The sequence below is a fragment of the Epinephelus moara genome, chromosome 1 (assembly GCF_006386435.1).
Source record: "Epinephelus moara isolate mb chromosome 1, YSFRI_EMoa_1.0, whole genome shotgun sequence".
Lineage (NCBI taxonomy): Eukaryota > Metazoa > Chordata > Actinopteri > Perciformes > Serranidae > Epinephelus > Epinephelus moara.
In genome coordinates, this window is record NC_065506.1 from 24977776 (window position 1) to 25001083 (window position 23308).

The 23308-nt window shown below is 39.0% G+C and overlaps 2 protein-coding genes across 3 annotated transcripts in view; both read left to right on the forward strand.

Moving 5' to 3' along the window:
* Positions 1-6587, forward strand: part of prtga (protogenin homolog a (Gallus gallus)) — a 44354-nt gene extending 37767 nt beyond the window's left edge. The window contains exons 15-19 of the mRNA XM_050040990.1: positions 240-419; positions 543-666; positions 784-925; positions 1175-1288; positions 1690-6587. Of these exons, the coding sequence (XP_049896947.1) occupies positions 240-419; positions 543-666; positions 784-925; positions 1175-1288; positions 1690-2130 (1001 nt within the window). The 3' untranslated portion in view covers positions 2131-6587. The remainder of the gene's footprint in view (positions 1-239; positions 420-542; positions 667-783; positions 926-1174; positions 1289-1689) is intronic.
* Positions 6588-9251: 2664 nt separating this feature from the next.
* Positions 9252-23291, forward strand: ccpg1 (cell cycle progression 1). Of its 2 annotated transcripts, XM_050044099.1 has the most exons (11): positions 9252-9376; positions 12929-13018; positions 13917-14034; positions 14821-14906; positions 14998-15187; positions 15345-15446; positions 16545-16877; positions 17441-17553; positions 18094-18219; positions 19103-20403; positions 22452-23291. In XM_050044099.1, the coding sequence occupies exons 2-11, from the start codon at positions 12959-12961 to the stop codon at positions 22639-22641; spliced, it is 2619 nt and encodes an 872-aa protein (XP_049900056.1). In that variant the 5' UTR covers positions 9252-9376; positions 12929-12958; the 3' UTR covers positions 22642-23291. The 2 variants fall into 2 exon arrangements, with proteins under 2 accessions (XP_049900056.1, XP_049900065.1); XM_050044108.1 differs by lacking the exon at positions 15345-15446 and having other exon boundaries at positions 9253-9376; positions 22452-23288.
* Positions 23292-23308: the final 17 nt, after the last annotated feature.

Here is a 23308-nt window from a genome sequence, read left to right on the forward strand (position 1 = left end):
GAAGAAAATAAGAAAATACAGGCAGAGAGCAGAATCTCTGTGGATAAATAAAATGCCAAACACCTCCAGTGGGTTATAAGTGATGACTGAAAGGGATTACTTCTGTATTTTTAGGGAAACCCTGCATAGTGTATCTTTTAACACCAGTGAATAAGGTTAAAAAGACTAAAACCCTTTTTCAACAGTGTACTTGTGTACATATTTTCACAGTTAAACACTGAGTTAAATCTCATCAACAGGAACCATCACCATGGCACTGCTGGAGAACCTGAAGCCTGGCCAGGTCTACATAGTGAAAGTTTCTGCATCCAACAGCATGGGTGATGGGCCATTTTCTCATACAGTGGAGCTGACAGTCAGAGCAGATCCCTCCTCTGGTCATGACCCCCGGCTCTCTCATGGCTCCACACACTCCACAAGTCAGTAACGTCAACATCATCCTGACAAAATAACTTCATATCTCATGATTGGGGTCTGAAGCTTTTTTCAGACTGCACTGTGGTAAATGTTAAAAAATCTGATGTTGTCTTCACCCTTCACAGCCTTTTCTGATGGCTTCTACCACCTGGACCAAAAGTCAATGACGGGGATCACTGTGGGAGTCTGCATCGCTCTCATCTGCATCATCATCTGTGCTTTCATCATCGTCTGCAGGGGAAAAAACAGGTACTTCATATGTCTGAACACTTACAAACACATCCAGTACATAGATTCAACAAGAAAGCCCAGTTTCCTTCAGTATCCTCTGTTTGTAGTGACGTCATCATGTTTGTTCCCCTCCAGGAAATTTTCAGCTGTGAAAGTGTACAGAGAAGGAGTGCCCACATCTGCATCAGCTGCAGGACATCTGAGCTCTGAGGGGCAGGCTGAGAACGCTGATGTGAGCGTGCCAATGATGAGTCAAAACCATTTCATTGATGCCAAGGTACCCAGCACTTAGTGCAGCTTTTAGCATGATCACTACAGTACAGGAAAAATGTAGGAATGAAAAATGTTTAGGACTTTTGTTGAATATCACTACATTTTTGAAAAACATTTAATTGTATGTAAGGAAACTGTAGAGTGAGGACCCCACATAATTACTTTCAACCAGATTCTTTTTACAGTACAATATGAATATGGCTCTAACCTTTTGATAATTTAAAAATATAATATATATGTTTTTCTCCTGTAGGGTGGAACAAATCTCATGATCAACTGTCTTGGCCCTATTCAGCCCAGTACTGAGAAGAAAGAGAAATGGTTTTCCTTCAACAGTAATGTGAAAAAGGACAGTAAAGCAGCGCAGGTAAGATTAAGAAAGTCCTGCTTGTTAAACTGTCATCAACAGCTTATAAACAGACAGGTAAAAAATCCCAACAATTTATTGCGCTCTCTTGTCTTGAGTTGAGCCTCAGACTGCAGGTAAATCTAGCTTAATAAAACAAAACAGACATAAAAATTGCAGACCTAAACCTCAGCCTAAAAATTAAACAGACCTATCTGATTGGTGGTGTTTGTTGGAGGCATGGGTGGATCACTGAATGGTACGGAATGAAAAGAGCTGTATGTAAGCTCTTTGTCATTTGGATTCATTCAAAAGCAAAATAAAAACTGCTCCTGCAGGTTTGTTTTTGACAGGTTGCAGCTATCTGCAACTACACAGCCGAGTCAAAAACTAACTGAAGCAACATTTTCTCTGTGCTACAGAATATGAAACATAGCACCACCTCCTACGAGCCCTGCACCACAGTGTTGACCTATGAAGAAGAGCTATCTCCAGACCACCCCACCGCCCTGCAGGCTCTGCTCTGGCGTCCCGGTGACTCAGAGGGCTCCTCCAACAGCGAGGGCAGCCACGCGACCGGTGATTCGGGGCGTTATTCTCATGACGAGACAGAGATGACCAACCTGTCGTCTGGTAACAGCAGCCGCCCTCCGTCTCTGACAGCAGAGGACAGTGGAGGCTCGGAGGACAGCGGAGGCTCAGAGAACAGCGGACCCCCTGAAGAGTCAGGCGAGCTGATGGAGGAAAGTCAGACTGACCTGAAGTTAACAGAGTCTGTTGAGAACGGCTGCTGTAATCATGAAGCGCAGAGCAGTTCTCAGTCTGCACTTTCTCTCCAAGCGTGTGTGCCTGAGTGTGTGTGAGACTGAGTGTGTGTGTGTGCACGTGTGTGTGTTTGAAGGCAGTGGTACACTTGCAAAAAGTCAAACTGCAGTGAAGTAGGAAAACAGCCGAGTAGATCACATCATAGAAATGTCTGAGTACTCACTGCAACTTCATCTTTGTTGTTAAATTACACTCACTTATTCATCTCCTGGTGCAGAGTGAGATAAGAAGATTGACCACTCTCAAATCAGTTTGTCAAGTATGATGCTACAGCCCACAGCCGATTAGCTTAGCTTAGCTTAGCACAAAGACTGGAAACAAGGGGACACAGCTAGCCTGACTCTGTATACAGTGAACAAAATCCACCTTCCAGCACCTCTAAATATCTAATTAACACTTTACATCTTGTTTGTTTAATCCGTACAAATCATAAGTGTAAAAAAAATCAAGTTTTGGTTTAATGGGAGCTTGTGTGCTGGACTGTTTCTTGGATGGCACCAGTAACTTCCTGCAGTGCCTGCTGGTTACCTGCGGTCTCATTTATAAAACAATACTTAAGATCCATACTAAAAATGTACATATGGACAAAAGCCAAAAAATATTCAACAATTTCTACAATCAGGCTTCCACCTCACCATCTGTGTCGCCAATTTCCCATCTCCAAAATGTTCATGTTCTTTTAACACCTCTGTTTTTGCAAAGATTAAACAAACAAGCTATCATGTGTTTAGTAGTGAGCTTTAGAGGTGCTGGTAGATGGATTTTGTGAGCTTTGAGCTGGGCTAGCTGTTTCTACTGTTTGCAGTCTTCGTGCTAAGCTAAGCTAACTGGATGCAGGCTGTAACTTTAATTGCAACAGAGGAGGGGAAATATTTCTACCCTCAGACTCAATAACTGACTAAAATTCATCCACATAACCCTCCTGCAGTTATTTTCCATTGCAAGTGTACAGCAGGCCTGAATGTAAGTGTGAAAGAGAGGTGAAAAGAAACAAGGAGAGAGACCTTTTTTTCAACCTTTATTCTCTTTTGGTCCAACACATAATGAACAGAAAGCCAACACATGCCTTTTACAGTACAACATGTTGGCAAGGAGGGGTCGTTTGATTTCCTTTACTTATTTCTTTTTCATTCAATGAATGTCTTTTTTTTTACCTTATTATTTTTGTGTGTGTATGTGTTCGAAAAAGAAAATCTCACCCACCATGAATGTTTAAAAAGACTGTCAAAAATGTGACAAAAGGGACATTTCTGACATTATTTAAGAGTTTATCACTGGAGCGAAAGGGAAGCGTGAGTCCTTTTCACTGATTATCTACCTCGGTTTACCTCCGGGTAAATCTCCACTGTATATTTAATAACTACTTATACCTATGTTATGTGATGGGCTGCTTCAGTTACATTACATTTGATACTTCCTGATGACCTTCCCTCTGATCGTCATCCCGTTATGTTTTTTCCTCTTACTTTGTTCTAATTTTACTGGATGGTAAGGGCGCTGCAGCTCTTTCCTCTCGCTCCACCTGTCACGTGGACTGAAGGATGGAAAACACACATACAGTTTATTTATCTCCTCAGATATTGCTGCGGCACTGAGCCAGTATTAATAGTATTTTTGTGTTTGTTTCATTTTGTCCATTATTGACTAATGGTATGAAAAGATAATGAATGTCTGCTGTTTTTTTATGTCAGTGTGCAGCTGCCCTTGCTATTCCTGTTTTATACTACCTCAATTAAGACTTTATTTTATACTTATTGTTTTCCTAAACTCAGGGAACAAAGTTTAGTACATTTGAAAAGTCATGTAGTGTTACATGCTGAACTGACAGGGTATCTTCTCAGTACTAAACTGTTGTAGTGCGTAATAATAGAATATGCTATGAATGTATCTCCGACATTGTGTGCCAGTAGCTCAGGTGTTTGTGCTGCCCTCCCCACAGATGGAAACCCCCTCTGTAGTTTCTCCTCAGGTCCTGTGACGTCTGTTTTCTTTTACAACAGAACAGACTCTTTTGTTTATTGACTTCTTCCTTTTTATTAGTGTAAAGATTCGCACCAGAAGTGCTTGCAGCGGCGTGTCGGTACAGAAAAGCTTTATAATTGGCCTTAACGTGGGGAAGCGTCCCTCAGATGCTGAAACCAAAGCCTAATCTCTCTGAGGGAGAAGCCCCACTTGAGGATGCAACACGTGAAGAATGATTGTAGTAAAAAGCAATGGAAGTGTCTAATCAGAGATGAAAGTGAAGAATTGAATGAACACCATGAAACTATATTTTTGTTAGAATATAATGTACTACTGAGTACACATTGTAGTTACTTTTGTTCCAAGTAGTTTTTTTGTTTTGCCATAGAGTAGATAAAGATTAGCACTTGTCTGCCAAGTAGTTTTGTATTATCGGCCAATGTGCAGCGGTGACTGTGACGCTATGACCCAAAGAGATGTTTGCTACCTGAGTTTATTTTAGTCTCTCAACTAATCTCTGGCAGAAGGTTACTGGGGAATGAGAAATAATCGTAACAGACCAAAGATTAAACGCGGCCTTTGAGATCAGTTGAGCTCCTCAAACGAAGCCTTGCACATGAGTGGCCTTGACACGCGACAAAAAGAGTGAAGAGAGTTGCGGGTTAAAACTCTGAAGAGGTGCCAGCAGGATACGCAGGCACTCACAGATGATAGAGTGACAATTAATAATCAATTATATGCACATGAACCAAATTATCCTGTCGCAGAGGTTCTTGAAAACTGTTGCAAGCAGCTGTCTGTACATTGTAGGTGAAAATTATTAAATACAGTATATTATATTGAGTAGTGTGTGATGCAACAGTGCAGTCGTGTGTAAATGTGCGCCCACTGATTTGAAATTTTACAAAGTGATTTAAAAGTTTGTATTTGGGAGATTTTCTCATATAGGACATATATAAAGTACTTTGTAAAGGATTGTTTCACACCTAAATGACCATTTGTATATCAATAATTCACTCCATGTTATGTTGATTTAGTGAAGAAAATGTTTTTCTTGCATGCCTCTGATGAACGGAGAATCCAAAAACAGCATATGTTGATGAATTGAAGTCATAGGGGACCATGTTTAACAGCAGCAAAACTACTTTGGATTCTTCGTACACTGGAGGCATGCCAAAAAAAAAGATTCTTGACGAATTCAATGTGACACAGGATGAGATATTGATAAACAAATGGCCAATTGGGAGGTGAAGTATTCCTTTAAGTACTCACATTTCATGCGTTTATATAGATAATTTAAAAATGTGACAAAGGTCAGTGGGTGCACAATTATTTTCACACGTCTGTATTTTTAATCAGAGGACTCTGCAGAGGATTCAATCATGGGAAACTTTTGGGATGAAAAGTGACACAATCAGTTTAACTTTATTTTGAAAAGCAAACAGAGTAAACCAAAGATTTTTTTTAAAGGTCACCGTTGCATATTGGCATATTGAGAGAAATCCGTTTAACAGCATCCTATCTTTGTGTGAAATGTTGTGATTTTATAACTGTATAATGTATTGTACTACGAGAGAGCAGGATGAAAACTGTCTTTCTGAATCATCATTTATTTCCACTAAATCAGCTTCTCTTTTTTTAATGTTGTTTTTCAAGATAAAATGGAGTGGAGTCATGTTTATCCTGCTTTGCAAAGTAAAAGAAGGATGCACAGCTCCATTTGAATCATAATGTATACATATATCTTGTATTATGAGAGCTTCAAGGGCTCAATCCAGAATCTGAAAAAAGCACTCGAGCTAATTATCTGAACCCAAACTTTTCCAATTAAAGCTGTGATGTGAAGATACTGACCTTCTGCTTCACAACAAAACTGCAGCTATTAATGTTTTCAAGTCATGATAACTACACAAACACACAACTGCTGGAGTCATTCAGGTTCTGAATTAAGCCTTTAGTAGCTCATACAGATACACAAGTGCTACCTCAGGTTTTTATTTTTTCATATTCGTGTGAAAGGTGCAGATGCAATTGACTTGGGTCATTAGTTTTGGTAAGATTGAGGTCAAGATCATCAAGCAAACGATCCAAGATGTTGGTCTGCTGTCTTTCATGTAATGAATGGTATTATGCTGGAATTATGTTCCTGTCCGAGCTTGTGAATTTAAAGGGATAAAACACTGAGTCTTGTTTTCCCCTTTTTGCAGTAATGTTGTGTTTTAATAATGTGAGGTGGAGCGCTGCGGGTCATTTACAGTCAAACTCAGGGGAACCCTCAGCTGCTCCACCTCAAAGAGAAAGCAGGTTTCAAATCTTAAAAATTGAATGTACCTTTTTGTAATTATGTTTCCTGATACTTTCTGTTAATATTTTTTGTTATATTTTGTCAGTTTGTCTTTGTCAGCAAAATCACTTGCAAGTTGGTGTTTGCCAAAAATGCCTAGTTAGGAGATTTTAGACAGCGATTAATTATGAAAAAGTCTGATTCTCAATTTAAATAAAATTATAAAAATTGCAAATTGTCTACAGTTGTTTCACTGAGCATGCCGTTATATGGGGGGTTTTTTTGCTTTGATTAATTAAGTGCAAAACCACTCCAGAGTCTCCTAATTCTTCCTGCTGGTCGTTTGCAGTCAAACAGAGATTTTGAGTTCAGTTAAATTCAGTTTCATTTACAGTAACCACAATTTAAAATTCACAGCCAGTAACAGCCAGCCCAACCAGTGGGTTCCCTGGGTCAGGGTCACCCACTGGGCCCAGTTTTAGAAACAACAGAGTATTTAATATCTGGCAAAATCTACAAATATATGAGATAAGAAGTGTTTTCAAGAAGCAAAAGCAAACCCAGTGCCTAATTGTGTAATAACAGGAGTAAGATAAGTACAAGAGTTACTAAAATTGATCTAAAATGGTGGAGAAAGCAGACTGTGCCTGATTTGCCTTTCTAACAAGCCTATGAGCAGCTCTCTAAGGTTTTCTTGGTCGTCCAGACCTTAACTTGACCTTCACAGTTCCTGTTTACTGCCATTTCTAAATTACATAACACACTGAGGAAACAACTAACTAAAAACACTATCTAATTATAGTCTTTTCTTGCTTTGTTGGCATCAGTTATTTTTGTTTTCAGAGTGCTAGGCAGCTGTTCAGAGGAGCCCATGGTTGCTTATTGTTGGGACGAGGTTTCAGGAGTCAGAGTATTTATAAAGTTTTGAAATTTTGCATCACCTGGCCTTTACTATGTGAACAAGACATAGTCCTTACAAGCATTTTAAGGTCTGAGACCCTGGTAAAAGTTGTCTGAGAGCTCAAATGTCTTGGGGTGCCCAAACTTTTGCATGGTGCTTCTTTCCTTTTTTCACTCTAAAATTGCACAAAACAAAAATAATACGTTAATATTGCTTAAAATGTTGAAAAGCATGTTTCATCTTTAACTTAATGGCTTTTGAAGATCAGTTCATATTCTACTTACTTAACTATTCACAGTGAATGAAATTTTGACCAGGGGTGTCCAGACTTTTGCATGCCACTTTACACTGTTCGGTGTTTTATTTTTTTGACAAAGTACAATATTTTATAAGCTCCTTATATGTTCTTGTATTTTGTATTTGTACTTGGGTATAAAACACTGAATGAAATCTACTTTGCTCCACCACTGTTTCTACTTTACCTTAAAGGGGAAATGTACTTTTTGCTCCTCTACATTTAAGGGGTTGTTCAGCACACTGTATACTTTAACTTTGCATTTTGCATTTTTGTGGTATATTTTTGTAATCTTAGATAATATTTATGATGCAGGACTTGCAATGGAGTAGGTATTTTAACTGTGTAATACTTCAACGTTTACTTAAAGAAAGACCATAATACTGCATTATACATTTACAACAGTCCTCTCAAAAATAAATCACACCTTAATTGGAACATATAATGGGAGATATGATACCTAGAAACTGAATACATTTTGAACTGGGACATTTAAAGTTTTGATTTATTTTATATTTATTTTGAACTTATAAAAAAAAACCAAGAACATACAAACAGGCAGACAGACAGAAAAAAGTAATATTTACATTTAATGAAAAGCATAATGAAAAGCAATTGTCGGTCTATAGTTACTTTGATTTACACATTTGAAAAGGAAAGTTTTAATTTACATCCACATTTGCATTTCTAAGTATGTTATATAGGCTACACATTTGCATGCTGATACAAGTAAGTCTTATTTTATAATTATCCACAACAGTAAGTCACACTGGTGCTGAAGATTTTGTTATATACAGTATTACACACAGTCTTCATCACTTCCCTGTGCGTTAATCGGTCTAAAATTAAATTTCCCTTATTGGTGCATGCATATAAGCTTACACTCATTTTGCTTTTATGTAATATAATGACCAAAGTATGTACACAAAAGGACAGATAACACATTTTATCCTTGACAACAGTGACCTCTCCTGGTATGGTATTTAACAGCAGGTCAAAGCGTTGCTGATATCTTTCAGTAATTACACAACAAACAAAGACTACAATAAATAATTCTTCATGTATAATATAAAATTATTTATAATTTTATAGGGTTATTTCCATTGAGCTTGGAAACTTCATTTTAACACAATGTTTGTACTTCTATTGTGTGTGTGTGTGTGTGTGTGTGTGTGTGTGTGTGTGTGTGTGTGTGTGTGTTGTAATGTCAGTATTTCGGAGTGTTGGTTAATTCTTGCTTCAGACTTAAGGACATGTTATTACATGGGTGTTTTGGTGATAGGTGAGTCTCCACAGTCACAGTACAAGCAGTATTTATAGTGACTGAACACAACCTACCAGTCGCGCAACTTTTCATCAACCAAGTATTCTATTGGCTGGGAGCCAAGAGACACGCGCCACAGCCCATAACAACGGCGAGCACGTGCTCTCTGATGGACAGCAAAACTTTGTAGCATTAGCGAAATTAGTTTTAAAAACTTCTGCTAAAGCTTCAGCGCAGTTAAAATACATTCATGTCTTCGTTTCCTTGTCTTTTCGTCTTGATAATTTATATTGACAGACTGCTTTGTCACGCTTCCTTGTTGATGTTGTTTCGGAGCCGCAAGATTTGTTTCCACCCTCGTTGAGCTTGTTTGACCACCGCGTTGACCTATGGGAAATGTAGTTCCAAGGGTTTGGTGAAGCAGTTGCTCTGCGGTTTCAGCCATTCCAATTTAGAACTACATTTCCCGCCTCCAGTCGGCTTTGCAGTGTTGTTAACAGATACAGGGGCTGGGGCACACTGCAATAACTCTGGAGCTCACTGTAAACCGCTGCCTCGTCGTTGGGCTCAAAACACCGGTGAGTTAAGTCGTTTTTTTGTATTTTATTAAGAAGCTAGCGATATTAAAAGGCTGCTAACGCTAAGTTACGTTGTCGGTACGGCGCTAATTATATGTTACGACGATGCTCAGAGAGGTGACGTTAATAACTAGCCTATTAAGTTAGTTAACTAGCAGCGAGTCAACTATTAAACGTCATTTTTTGATGCTAGCAGGTGAAGCTAATGTTAGCTACAGTTAATGGCTGCAGTGTAAACCGCTGCTATCTCCGTTGTTGTGGGAAACATTGGCTGTTTTCATCGTCAGGCCGCAAGAGCTGGCATCATCAGTTAGCTGCTAGTGTGGTCTGTCGCCCACAGAGGCTGCTGTTTCCTCATAACATCTTATCCATAACAATCAGATGTGACCCCTAGTCAGTGTAAGTGAAGTGTCTCTATACATTGGTGGCACTTCAAAAACAAAACTAAGGTTGAATGGCTTTCTTTATTTCTGTACTCTTACCCGGAATACATTTATTCAAAGCAGACTGACTATTTGAGATCCTGCGGGAACAAAGATGCAAATCACTTTCATATATTTGTTGTTGTCTCTCTGGGGCTTTATTAGACTAAACTTTGTGACGTCCTGGAAACTGTCTTTTTAACCCAAATCATCTCTAGTCTTGAGCTGGTGCAGGCTGTTAAGACTGGAGCAGCTTGAATGGAGGAAGAAAGATAAATATTTGTTGGGAATAGTAGTAATGGCCTGGAAGTAATCCCTATCCAAGCAATGGCGGGAAAAAGACATACCTCATGTTAATAAATAATAGACTTTGTACACAACATTTATGTAATGGAGAGAATGTCTTTTAATGTGAGAGGTAAAGCTGCAACAATTGATTGATTAGTTGTCAACCATTAAATGTATCGCCAACTAATTTGGTAATTCAATAGTATTTTTTTTTAAGTAAAATTTATCTGATTACAGCTTACTAAATATGATCATTTTATGGTTTCTTTGCTCCTTTATGACATTAAACTTAATGTATTTGGGTTGTGGACAAAATAAAACATTTGAAGAAGTCATCTCAGGCTTTGGAAAATGCTGATTGACATATTTGCACCATTTTCTGACATTTTAATAGACCAAACAACTAATCGATTAATACTGAAAATAAGTGACATTTTAATCAACAATGAAAATAGTTGTTAGATGCGGCCCTACTGAGAACCCAGAAGGATACATTAATTGAGAACTGGATCAAATGGATAGTGTGTGTCTCAGAACTTTGACCTTTTGTTTGTATTTTGATCCATTTTTTAATTTTACCCCCAATTTTAATCGTAAATATTAATGTGGTGTCTGTTTTGTTTTTGTAGTATTTGTTCAGTTTCTCTTTAAAAATCAATAGATAGAGAATTACAAGATGAAACAAAAAGTTATCTCCAGTGAAGGGTACTTTCCAGTACTCCACATAATGAAAACGCTACAGGCTGTTTGGGATCAGCTCTTGATAATTAGATAAGTCACCAACAGTCTGTTGGTGTACACCCAGGGTTTGAAATGAACTTTTTTGTCCACCTGCTGCTGTGGTAGATGGCTTCCTAAATCTAACAACCACTCAATAGATTACCCTTGTGGGGTTTTTTGCCTGGTGAGTGAAAACAATCTAGCAGCCACTTGCATATTTTACCAGTATTTGGCCGGTGGCTGCTGCTAATTTCCAACCCTGTGATTGAGAATCAGGTGTTACTCAACTCAACTCAACTCAACTTTATTTATAGAGCACTTTAAAAACAACCACAGCTGAAACAAAGTGCTGTACAAAAATAAAAACATAAGACAAACAATAAAAACAATAAAACAGTAAAACAAGAGCAGAGTCTCATGCTGGGTTAAAAGCCAAGGAGTAAAAATGGGTTTTAAGACTGGTTTTAAAAACGGACAGTGAGGGGGCCAGTCTAATGTGGACAGGTAAATCATTCCACAATCTGGGGGCCGCCACAGAAAAGGCTCTATCCCCTCTGAGCTTCCGCTTAGTCCTCGGTACATCCAGGAGCAGCTGATCAGCTGACCTGAGGCACCGAGCAGGAGCGTAGGGATGAAGCAGCTCAGAGAGGTAAGGTGGGGCGAGACCATTTAAAGATTTAAAAACAAATAAAAGAATCTTAAAATGAATTCTAAAGTGCACGGGCAGCCAGTGAAGGGAGGCCAGAATGGGCGTAATGTGTTCCCTCTTACGTGCTCCAGTTAGTAGCCGAGCAGTGGCGTTCTGAACCAACTGGAGACGTGCGAGGGAAGACTGGCTGACTCCAAAATAAAGTGCGTTACAGTAATCCAGCCGGGACGTGATGAAGGCATGGATTACTATTTCAAAGTGCTTTTGTGCAAGAAAAGGTTTAACCTTTGCCAGCTGCCTAAGGTGAAAGAAGCTGGACTTAACCACTGCACCAATTTGACGCTCCAATTTAAAACCACTGTCCATCTTAAAACCCAAGTTAGAAACTGTTGGCTTCACATATAGTGCCAAGGGGCCCAAATCAACAGGGGGGGTTTCACAGGAGCTATTTGGACCAAACACCATCACCTCTGTTTTCTTTTCATTGAAGTTTAAAAAGTTTAAGGCCATCCAGTCTTTGATGTCATCAAGACATGACAGAAGAGGTTGTAGGGAGAAAGCATCTCTCTTCTTCAGCGGCACATAAATCTGACTATCATCAGCATAACAATGGAAGGAGATGCCATGCTTTCTAAGAATGGAACCCAGAGGAAGCAAATACAATGAAAAAAGCAGGGGCCCTAAAATTGAGCCCTGTGGAACCCCATATGACAGAGGAGCAGAGTGGGACTCAGAACCAGCAAGGCTTACACACATAGTTCTGTCTGCCAGATAGGATCTAAACCACTCCAGAGCACTACCACAGATGCCCACATGGTGCTGCAACCGGGATACTAAAATATTGTGGTCCACAGTGTCGAAGGCAGCTGTTAGGTCCAACAAGACAAGAATTACATAATCACCAGAATCATTTGCCAGGAGGATGTCATTAAAAACCCTTAGTAGAGCTGACTCTGTGCTGTGCAGGGTTTTAAAACCAGACTGAAAGACCTCCAGGATATTATGCTCATCCAGAAAAGATTTTAACTGTGCATGAACAATTTTCTCCAAGATTTTCGAAATGAAAGGCAGCTTGGAGATGGGCCTGAAATTAGCCAATACAGTGTGGTTACTATCATTATTTGTTGTTGGTGTGACACCACACCAACAGGTAGGGTTGTCAACCTATTCATTTTTCATCAAATCAACACAGTTAATTAGCAGCAGATGCTTTTATCAGGTTCCTGCTTTAAAATAGCTTTATAGCATTTAATTAACATTTTTGACACACCCCAATACAGGTTTATTTGTGAAACACACTTTGATGTTTATTTTTGTATTTCATATCTTGATTATTTATAATCATAATCTAATTTCGGACTGTTTAAACTGAAGATTCATGACACATTTTTTCAGCTTGTGACACACTGGCCTACCTTATCTTTTTCACTGTTACATGTTGTCTCCAGTGTTTAATGTCCTTATCTCCTCTAGATCCCTGTTTATTGCTGACTGCTGACAGAAATGTCAGAGACGTCAAGTGATGCAGAGTCGTCCTGTGGCTGGACCATTATCAGTAATGAGGTATAAATTATATATTATAAAGTATAAATCCCTGCTATTTTCATTTGCTGTTGTATGGTTGCTGACGTTTTAGGGTGGTAGCGATGAGATACAGGTTTATTGACATTTAAAATGTAAAAAAAAAATAATCAAATTATGATTAATGTACTTGAAGGAAAATTAATATGATTACCAAATCACAGCATTTCAAACAGACAAGTTGATCACAACTTTTATTAAATTGTTGATGTGTTCATGTTGAATATGTTGGCAGTTTTGTTCTCAACTCATTTCTGAAATTGTTGTGACAACATTTATAGAGTTTTTATGCTACACTTTTCATTTGATTGTAATCAAATATTTTTAGACATAGTACACTGATGTGACAGCACAAACTGGAAATAAACGAACCACATTAAGAAGAAATCCTATTAAAGGGTAAAATCAGGAATTCCAGATGATGAAATGCAGCAACCTGTATGCAAAAATACTCTTTAATTACTAAAATCTAAGCTGGAGGTTTAGTAATAAAAGAGTATTTTTGGACACAAAACAAGCTGAGGTTGTGCAATCAAGACTATTTTTGCGTATAATTTGTTGCAGTTGCCATTTTTCCTTTTTATGGGATCTTTTTTAAAATACCTTTTTTTTTAGCTACTGAGATTCCATTTCTGGACGACGTTGTGGTTTGGGTTTTAGACTTTTTTCTTCTGCTGTACAGACATTTGAAAAATTGTTACCAGGTGTGAGAACAGAGGATCTTACCTTTTTCGTTTATACTGCTGAAACACTGATGAATTACTCTGAAATTCACATTTTGCCGGTCAACTGGTCTTTGTTCTGTCATAGTTGTAAATATGTTTCTACCTGTAATAAATCAGTGCCTACCAGTTTTAATGTCAGATTATTGTGTTAACAGGGTTCAGACATTGAGACGTTGGGATCGGAGGCTGCAGTGGAATATGGAGCCGAGCTGTTAGAGCGCCCTCCAGTGGAGGAAACAGAGCCGCAGGAACCACAGGCTTCTGCATCTAACGGTAAAAATTCTCTTTTTATATAGCTTTTCCTATCTGAGTTTAACAATACCTAACTTATCAATGATATTAACTGTTAATGATGTTGACATTATAAGAATAAATGTAAATTGACTTTGTAAGACATTTGAAAGTCACAGTGTAGTTTAACTCATTAAAACCAAAACATTTTGTTATCAATTAGCCTTTTCAATTGATGTGTACTTTTAATGATATACTCTCGTTTTACATTTTGTACCTTGTTTTATGGGTTGTTTACCTGCTTATCCTTTAAAAACATGTGCTTTGAAAAGAAATGTAAATTATGATTACAGCTGAAACAATTAGTCAGTCAATTAATATGTTAATTTGCAGAAAATGTATCTGCAACTATTGCGTTGTTAACTGATTAATTTAAGTCAGATGTGTTTTTGTAAGCACAAATGCTCAAATTTTATTGTTTTCAGTTTCTCAAATGTTCTGCTGGCTTTGTCTTGTATTAAATTTAATAGCATATTACTGGTTTTTAGACCGTTGTTTGAACAAAAGAGGCAATTTGAATATGTCAACTTGGACTTTTGGAAATTGCGATGGCTATTTTTTCTTTATTTATTCACATTTTATAGACCAACTAATTAATCAAGAAAGTACTTAACAGATTTATCAATAATGAAAATACTTGACATGCAGTTTTAAATATGACTGTCATTGCTATAACATATTTTTGCTGCATGATTTAGTGTTTCTTATAATCATAACAATCATATTCTACACATTTATCTTGATGTGTATTTGTTATTATGATTTCAGCTCAGTGTGTTGAAGAAAAAGTTGCTGAGTCCCTTAATGAAACTGTGGAAGAGCAAACCATAGATGAGACACTGTGTGCCACAGAGGTGAGAAGACCACAGAAATAACCTGCAGGGTCATATAATCCAGACTTTGCCCCCTCTGTCTTCCATCTTCAATAAACCGTGTCTTCTTCAGGCTGTAGATGACACCACAGGGAAACAGCATGTGACTCTGCTGTCCTCCAGCGATCACTCAGACATTGTGACCCTTGGAGACTTGAAGGAGGATGAGCACGTTGAGGTGGAGGAGGAGGCAGCAGCCAGCGAGGAGTTCTACATGGGCACCTCCTGCAGCAGCCAGTACGCCTTCACTGCTGCAGAGACAGGTACGGCTGCAGCACCACACACTCCGACACACTGAACCACCTTAATGTTTTTCTTAAGCCAGCTGATTTCATTTCACAGCCATCATAGAGTCAACAAAGAGGTATAAGACACATCGGCACAAAAACTTTCTTCCTCTGCCTGTTTTTTTCCATGTAGCCAAAGCAGGTTTGAGGTTGAGTCACTGGAACCTTCCACAGAGTCTCGTGAACTTAGGCTACCATCTGAGAAGTCAGCTCACTGGAGGACGCTCTTTACCAGGTGTCCTGATTGAAACTGGAGTGAATCTAGTGTGATGCTAGGCTTGCTCAGCAGTGCACAGAACTAATCCTGATCAGTTGCTGAGAGGAACACATGCTGAGCTTCTTTTAAAAAGCATGATCAAACACAACATGGTGTCCTTCACGGTTTTTCCACGTGTGTGCATGTGTACGTCTGGCTACCTTAGAATAGAAGTGTAATTAATATTATAATGGAGTAATATTTAGAACAGTGTGATAACCAGTCAGTCAAAGAATGGTGAACAGCCATACACTATGACTTCTTTGTTTAGTGTGTGTGAGCATGAGCAAATTTAAGGTGTCAAGTTTTGCATTTTGTCTTTTTGATGAACAGAGGTAACAAGCAACAACACATTAGCCAGAAATTCCAGCACTTGTGTTTTACATTAGTATTTATACATTTTGTTTAAGCTAACAACAAGATAACAAGATAACAACAACACTGATATATATTTACCACAACCAATCAAATGAAAAAAGCTTTTTTCAATGTAAACCTTTTTTTTCCATGTTTGAAGTAGATTATCTGTTTTTTTTTAACTTGACCTAAATTGACTTAACTTAATTTGACCATTATCAACAGTGGTTACTGTAAAATTGGTCTCAAATTTCAGGGCGTTGGTGGCTTAGTGGATAGAGCAGGCGCCCCATGTACAAGGCTGTTGCCGCAGCGGCCCGGAGCAGGCGCCCCATGTACAAGGCTGTTGCCGCAGCGGCCCGGTTTCGACTCCAGCCTGTGACCCTTTGCTGCATGTCACTCCCTCTCTCTCCCCCCCCCTTCACGCTTGTCTGTCCTATCAATTAAAGGCCAAAATGCCCCAAAAAATATCTTTAAAAAAAAAAAGGTCTCAAATTTCATTTTTAGTGGCATTAAAAGATCTCAAACACAAAAATGGATCAAGAATTTTCGACAATGTTGTTCAGCGTTTGTGAATCAGTTGATCTTAATCTACAATATTTATTAGCTGCATGATTAACCTCACACATGCTTTCTGAGCTTGTTATTTTTGTACCTTTTTTGTTGTTAATTTTTCCCATATAATCACTGCAGCCATTATTTTGTGTATTTTTACTGCAGTCTTTCCAGTACAGCAGCCTGCAGTGACAAACTCAAGCAGCAGTGAGGATGAGGCAGGACGTAGCCCCAGCACTGTTGTCCGAAGACGAAGGTTGAGAAGGAATACCGCAAGCATCGTGACAGAGCCTGAGGAGGAGGAGGAGGAGGTGCAGGAGTCTGGCCATAGTGATGACGAGGAGGATGAAGAGGTCAGAGAGCAGAGGCAGGAGCAGGAGGAGGCAGAAGTTAAAAGTCTGGACGTCCGAAAGCAAGGCCAGGGCAGCAGCATCCTCAACAGGTGTATCCTGATTGCCCTCGTCATCGCCATCAGTATGGGCTTTGGCCACTTCTATGGTGAGAAGTTCACTGCACAGTGGGAAGATTTTACTGACGTTATTGAAAATGCAGAAAATACACTTTCCAGTTAGCTGTAATCAATGTACATATTTTATAACAGTACAGCACATTCATATGTAAAATATCACGTAATCTAGCTGGTTTTAAAAAAGATTTAAGTCTGAGTTTTGTTCGTGGCCTCTCTCTGTCTTTCAGATGTGCTGATGTGCTTGCTTTTTTTCTGTACTGGAGCGGCTCACTGTTAGAGATATTTGAAAGTGATTTGTTTAAGTATTGCACTGACTACCTCTTAATCAGTCTCACGCTGTGTCATTAGAAATGTACTTTGTGTCTGAGTTTCTTTTACACGGCTCCTTAGTTTGTTTGCAAGACTCAGTGCAAGAGAGCGGTCCTTATCTTAGGTTGAACTACAGTGTTTGTGAACTCTTAACTGTTTGTAGATTATATACCTGTCCTACTTTTTGTTCCTCACTGTAGACTGCTGCTTTATCATATGTACAGTTGTCCCAACAATGCCTCTCTAGTGTTGCGTGTAATAAGTAAGTTTGTTTGTGTTACAGGTACCGTCCAGATTCAGGAAAGACAGAAAACGGATAAAGTCAGAATGAATGAACTGGATGTTGTGAGGGATCTGATTCAGCGACATGTTAGAGAACAACCTTTTGCTAAACAGGTCAGTGACAACACAGGTCACAACTCAAGAAACAACAAGCTTATTGAGCTCAAGCTCAAGAATGTACATAACAACACTCATTAACTCATTCTGTGCCATGCTTTTGTGACCTCTTTCATGCATAATACTTATTTTTGTATTTATTGTTAAATATGTGCATTCTAATGCAACAGTCCCATAATAAATCAATAATATTTTTATGTTTAATTTTTATTTGAAACTGTCATAGAAGTGATGGTTCAACTCTGGTCATTCTTGACACTGTAGTTTATAGTGTTGCATTGGATTATCTGTCTGTTTATGTTAGTAAAATGGACAGAATACGTAGAATTAACTTTAAATATAGTGCAGTCACCACAAAGCCTTAAAATCTACCACTACATTGAAATCAACACATAAAGAACTAAAGCACAATTCTCAAGGTAAAGTAGTATTTTATGCAGGGCTCTTTTATTTCATTGCAGTACACCTGACAGGAGTGTAATAGGTGTAATAAAGACTCTAAAGAACCACATTTTGTTTCTTCCTTTTCTCTCTCAGGTCCAGAAGAGCGACTTTGCCTTGGATGACCTGGATGAGCAAAAAGTTATTTCCCTGCTCACAGAGGTGATTGAGAAGATGAAGAAAGAGAACCAGGAGCTCAACATCAAACGGGCGCACATTCAGGTAACTTGAGCCCCGTTTCCACTAAACCCTTTTGGTATGGTACCTTTGGAAACAAAAGTAACCCTTCTGACATGGCACTAAGTCCCTAGTGTTTCCACTGCAAACCGCAGTACTCTTAAATGTGGGCGGGGTTGTTGTCACTCACGACTCCATCCAGCACTCACTGTAATTCCTGGCTCTTCACCAGTGACACAGATGGAAGTCTGCACCTTGTTTATCGTCCACAGAACGAGGCTACATGCCGAGATTTTCAGAACAAAATATAACAGGCTGCAGTAGGAGTCTCTCTCCATGGGATATTTAGAAACAGCAGGTTTGTGCATTGAGTCCTTCAAAGGGAAGCGCAGGGGGTTAGTGTTGTCTTAGCCCACAGGAACGACGCTCCTCAAGGCTTTTTTTTTTTTTTTCCAAGGGAGGATTAGAACATATGCAGTTCACATAATCCCATAGAAATTAGTATATATTTTAACGCTTGAAGATCCACTAAAAGTATCTGTCATCCAAGAGAGAGAATAAAAACTAAATCAATGGTCAGAGTTGTCATACTTAAATTTAAGGTGTGCTGATGGACTCACGTCGTCAGCTCATACACTGAGTAACATTACAAGTTAACGTTTCACCTTAAAAGTCACCGGCAGTCGGCCCAGTGAATTAGGTTATTTTTTCCTCAAACTACAGCTGCTGTGAGAGGCAGCAAAACATCCTTTCATTTTATAGTTACAGTTTTTAAAAAAAAAAAACTGAAAAAAGAAAATTAATTTCTCATCCTGTATTTTGTTTTACTGCTGAAATGCTGAAAAATCCTTCAATTCAATGATTACTTGTGTAAACACCACTTTAAAAGCAATAACTTTGCCTCTTTTGTTCCGTCTTTTCCATGAAGGCTCAGAGGGATGACCTGGAAACGTTGCTGAAACAGAAGGCTGAGGAGAGGACTAACATCATGTCTCAGCAGCAGAAGTTGACCACTGAGAACCAGCTGCTGAAAACCTCCCTACAACGTGAAGAGAAGTCCCTCTCCACCTTACAGGAGGAGCTGAGAAACCTGCGCTCTAAGATTAGAGATCGGGAGGCGATGGGAGTCGGTGCTGACTTGTTGCTATCAGAAAACCAGAGGCTGAAAGACCAGCTGGAGGAAGAGAAACAGCTGAGCCAAAGCTTCCACAGCCAGCAGGAAGACATGATGGCTGAAGCACAGACACTGAGGAAGAAGCTTAACAAGGAGAGAACGGTTACAGATGAGCTGAGGAGGCAGTTAAATGAGCTGAGAAGTCAAATCCCCAGAGCTGGAAAGGAGGCTGGTTCAGAGGCAGGAGAGCTCCAGTCACGTCTGGCGGAGCTGGAGAAGAGACTGAGCTTTGAGCAGCAGCGCTCGGATCTGTGGGAGAGACTGTATGTGGAAACCAAAGAGGACAGAGCTAAAGGAGACACATCGTCCAAAGTGAAAAGACCAAAAGAGGGCATGGCAGGTAAAGTGAAAGAGACATTCGATGCCGTGAAGAACTCCACCAAAGAGTTTGTCCATCACCACAAAGAGCAGATAAAGAAAGCAAAGGAAGCTGTGAAGGAGAACCTGAGGAAGTTTTCAGATTCTGTCAAATTAACTTTCCGACATTTCAAGGATTCAGCTTCAACCTTCATCAACAAAGCCAGAGGCTTTTACGATAAGAGACGTGATGAGAAGAACACAAAAGAGTCGTGGCAGCACAGATCCCACAAGACTCATCACAGACACCAGCGCAAATTTGAAGAGTCCTTTCAGGGCAACCACAACACTCGAAAATCAGGAAATAAAGTTCACGACGATCGAGGTCAAGACGCCCACAAGGCTAACTTGAAAGGATGCTCTGGCGTTTTCGACTGCGCTTACCAGGAGTCCATGAGTCTCTTCAACAAAGCCATGGAGCCAATCAGAGCAGACGAATTTTACCAGCTGCTGCAGAGCTACCTGCATCAAGAAGTCGACCATTTCCACCACTGGAAAGAGCTGGAGAAGTTCATCAACAATTTCTTCCACAACGGAGTGTTTATCCATGACCAGATGCTGTTCACAGACTTTGTCAGCGGCGTGGAGAACTATCTGACTGACATGCGCGGCCTTGATGACGACGTGTTCAGAGATCTTGATGACTTCGTCTATCGGCACTTCTTTGGAGAGGCTTACAGAAAAAGCTACGGCCCAAAGTAAGTTATAAAGTAGGAGTCCATCTAAATGATGCTAAGAGTTTTTTTTACTGTGTAAAAAATTAAAGACTTAAAGACTAGACTGCTGTGTTCACCTGGAATCAGGCAGGACAACATCTTCTGGGCAGTGGACGGCATGAGATAAACAAACGGTCTGACAGAATGAATGATAATATGTGGCGGTGGTGATGGTGTATTGTTTACAACGAATAAAGCAAATTAAATAAAGTTGTTTTCATTATTTTGTTATGTTTCCAGCTATTTCCAAACATTGTTGAGATCGCCCTCATGTGAAGGAGCTACGTAACATTCGGTTAATTCCATCTCAGAGGACAAATAAAGTTAAAATATTTTAACTCTGAGCACCAGTACCATCTACTGCTAACATTGCCAGTATTATCTGGCAGTATCACCTCATTTTACCGTCCTGCTCCCCTCTAATAAAATGATACCCGGTTTGCAATCTGCTGTCTCCTTGATTCCATGTGAACACAGCATTGATCTGAGACTGAGAAAACAGACTGTGTTGAAAAGGTACACTTCAAATTTATAAACTCCAGTAATAGCTAAATTATGCGTGTTTTAGTCAGTGGTCAGCTGAACATGCAGCATATAAAGAGAAAAAAAAGTTCTCAATAGTAAATATTAATACAGGTTTCTTTTAAGGAAATTCATATTTTCCCTAACATTTCTCCTAATTAATGAGTTTCCCCATTAGATAGTAGCAGTGTTGACTCATGGCTCTAGATGAAATATTGTTTTGTTAATAAGATCCCTCAATATGTCGACAGTGGCTGAACGACAGGTGGTCAGCTTGTTTCAGTAAATGTTAAATAAAATACATATTCATCAATACTCAGGAGTGCAACAAAGACAGATTTCATTCTCATGAACTTACTCACCATCAAAATGTGCTTCTAAAAGTTCAGTATATACTGCAGGTGCGTGTCGTACAGCTAATTCTTCGCTTTCTCTTTTTTTGTTACATTCAAAAAGCACAGAAACAAAAGAAAAATTAAAAAAAACAGTGCATGGGGGAAAAAGACAACAAATATGAGGTCATGTGATGTTTAAAAAGTCAAGGCAAATTGTCCTGACTAAGTAGGATATCACATATGGTACATACAGTTATCATGTGAGGTCTGTCTCACTGGCTAAATAAACACACCATTTTCTCCACCGTTTTTCTCCCATTTCTTTTTGGAGTCGTACAGAGTAGGTCATCTGCTCTAGAAAATGTCAAGTGTTTAACAGTAAGGCAGTGGGGCAGTTTTTCTGGAGCCAGTATTTGTTTCGGCCTTTTTACTTGCTTTCAGCAAGATCTTGAGATCTTCCAACTGGTCCAGCCATGGGCTCCTTAGTCATTAGTTCAAGGTCCACACAGGTTAATATATTCAGCATCATGCATCTGATCATGTTGAGCGAGTTTGCAGTCTCTGTTAAGTAGCTGTCTGTTAGTCACTCACTCTACAGCAGGAAGTGGCACTTCAAAATAAAAGCTCCTTACTGGAAATTCACTGTACTCTAATAAAATAATAAAGTATGTTTTTTACACACTTGACATGTTGGTTAGTCACTTGCGGTCCATTCAGAATGGACTTGTGACCCACTTTTGGACCCAGCAGTTGGGAACCACAGCTTTACTAGATAAGTTAGTATCATCTTTACTTAGTCCGTCAGGGATGTGCTCAAGATAAAGGGATGTGAACGCTGTACAAACACTAAAACCCAAAGTTTTTGAAATAATTGTTGATACTTCCTTCCAGAAAGACTGAATAGAGAGACCATATGGGCATTGTCGATTCTTTTCTAACTTCTTGCCAACTTAGAAGATATTTTTAGTTACTTTTTAGACTAAAAACTTATCTTTAAATTCATGCTGATATTTCCCTTATTTCATATGCTTCTCCTAACTTGGTCATTTAGTGGAAACTTAGTGGTTTTGTGAATACAGCCTCTGCTTTCTTCTATTACCGTGCTGCACCTTGTACATATTTATTAGTGGAAACTTATAGTCATGCCATGTGTTTTGTGTTTGACCCACACAGCGGGCCGTTTGAAAGACCCAACACAGACTCAAAGGAGTCGAGGGCGAAGCATCATCAACGAAAGCAGCAGAGAGCCCGATCTCGTCAGCACAGTGAACGCAAGTGGAGCCGATCAGGGAGAAACGCAGACAGACACATGGCTGACGTCAAAATAGAACTGGGCCCGATGCCGTTTGATCCCAAATACTGAAATCATCTCAGCTGGTTTAATATCATAGTTGCCAATTCTATTTTGGGTTTTATTCAGATGCAGAGTTTCCTCTTTTTTTTTTTTTTTTGTAAGTTTGCACAATGTTAACTTTTCAATGCTACTGAAGGTCTTCGAGTTGTTTTGTGTTTAGTGAAGTAATCGTTCCGTTTGAGTGAAAGATGTGGCATATCTGGTGTAACATGAGATGTCTGAGTTAATTTCCAGTTCTAGCTGAAACACCACTGATCTTCAACCACAGCACTTATGTTTAAAAATACACACAATCAAAAATGTTTATTTAAACGAAAAGAAAAAGACATGCCACATTTTTGGATGTTTCTGTGTAGAGCCATGTAGTTGTTTTAATTTGCTGCTACAAAGACAGGTTTGTGTGACGAGGTTGTAGTTTGCTTTTGGAGTTAAGATTTCTAACATTCCACCTCAAGCTTTTCTGAACTGGACCTGGCAGATTTATTTGTTTTATTTACATGTTGTGGAAAAAAATGACTGGAAAAATACTGTCACACAATCTGAAAATAATTATAATAATTTGGTGTTACACATTTCACACGTCTGACAATTGATATTTCAAAATAACATTTGAGTTTAAAATATTTATTTCAGCAGCAACACCATGTGACACTCTCATTTAAGGTAAAAAAAAAAA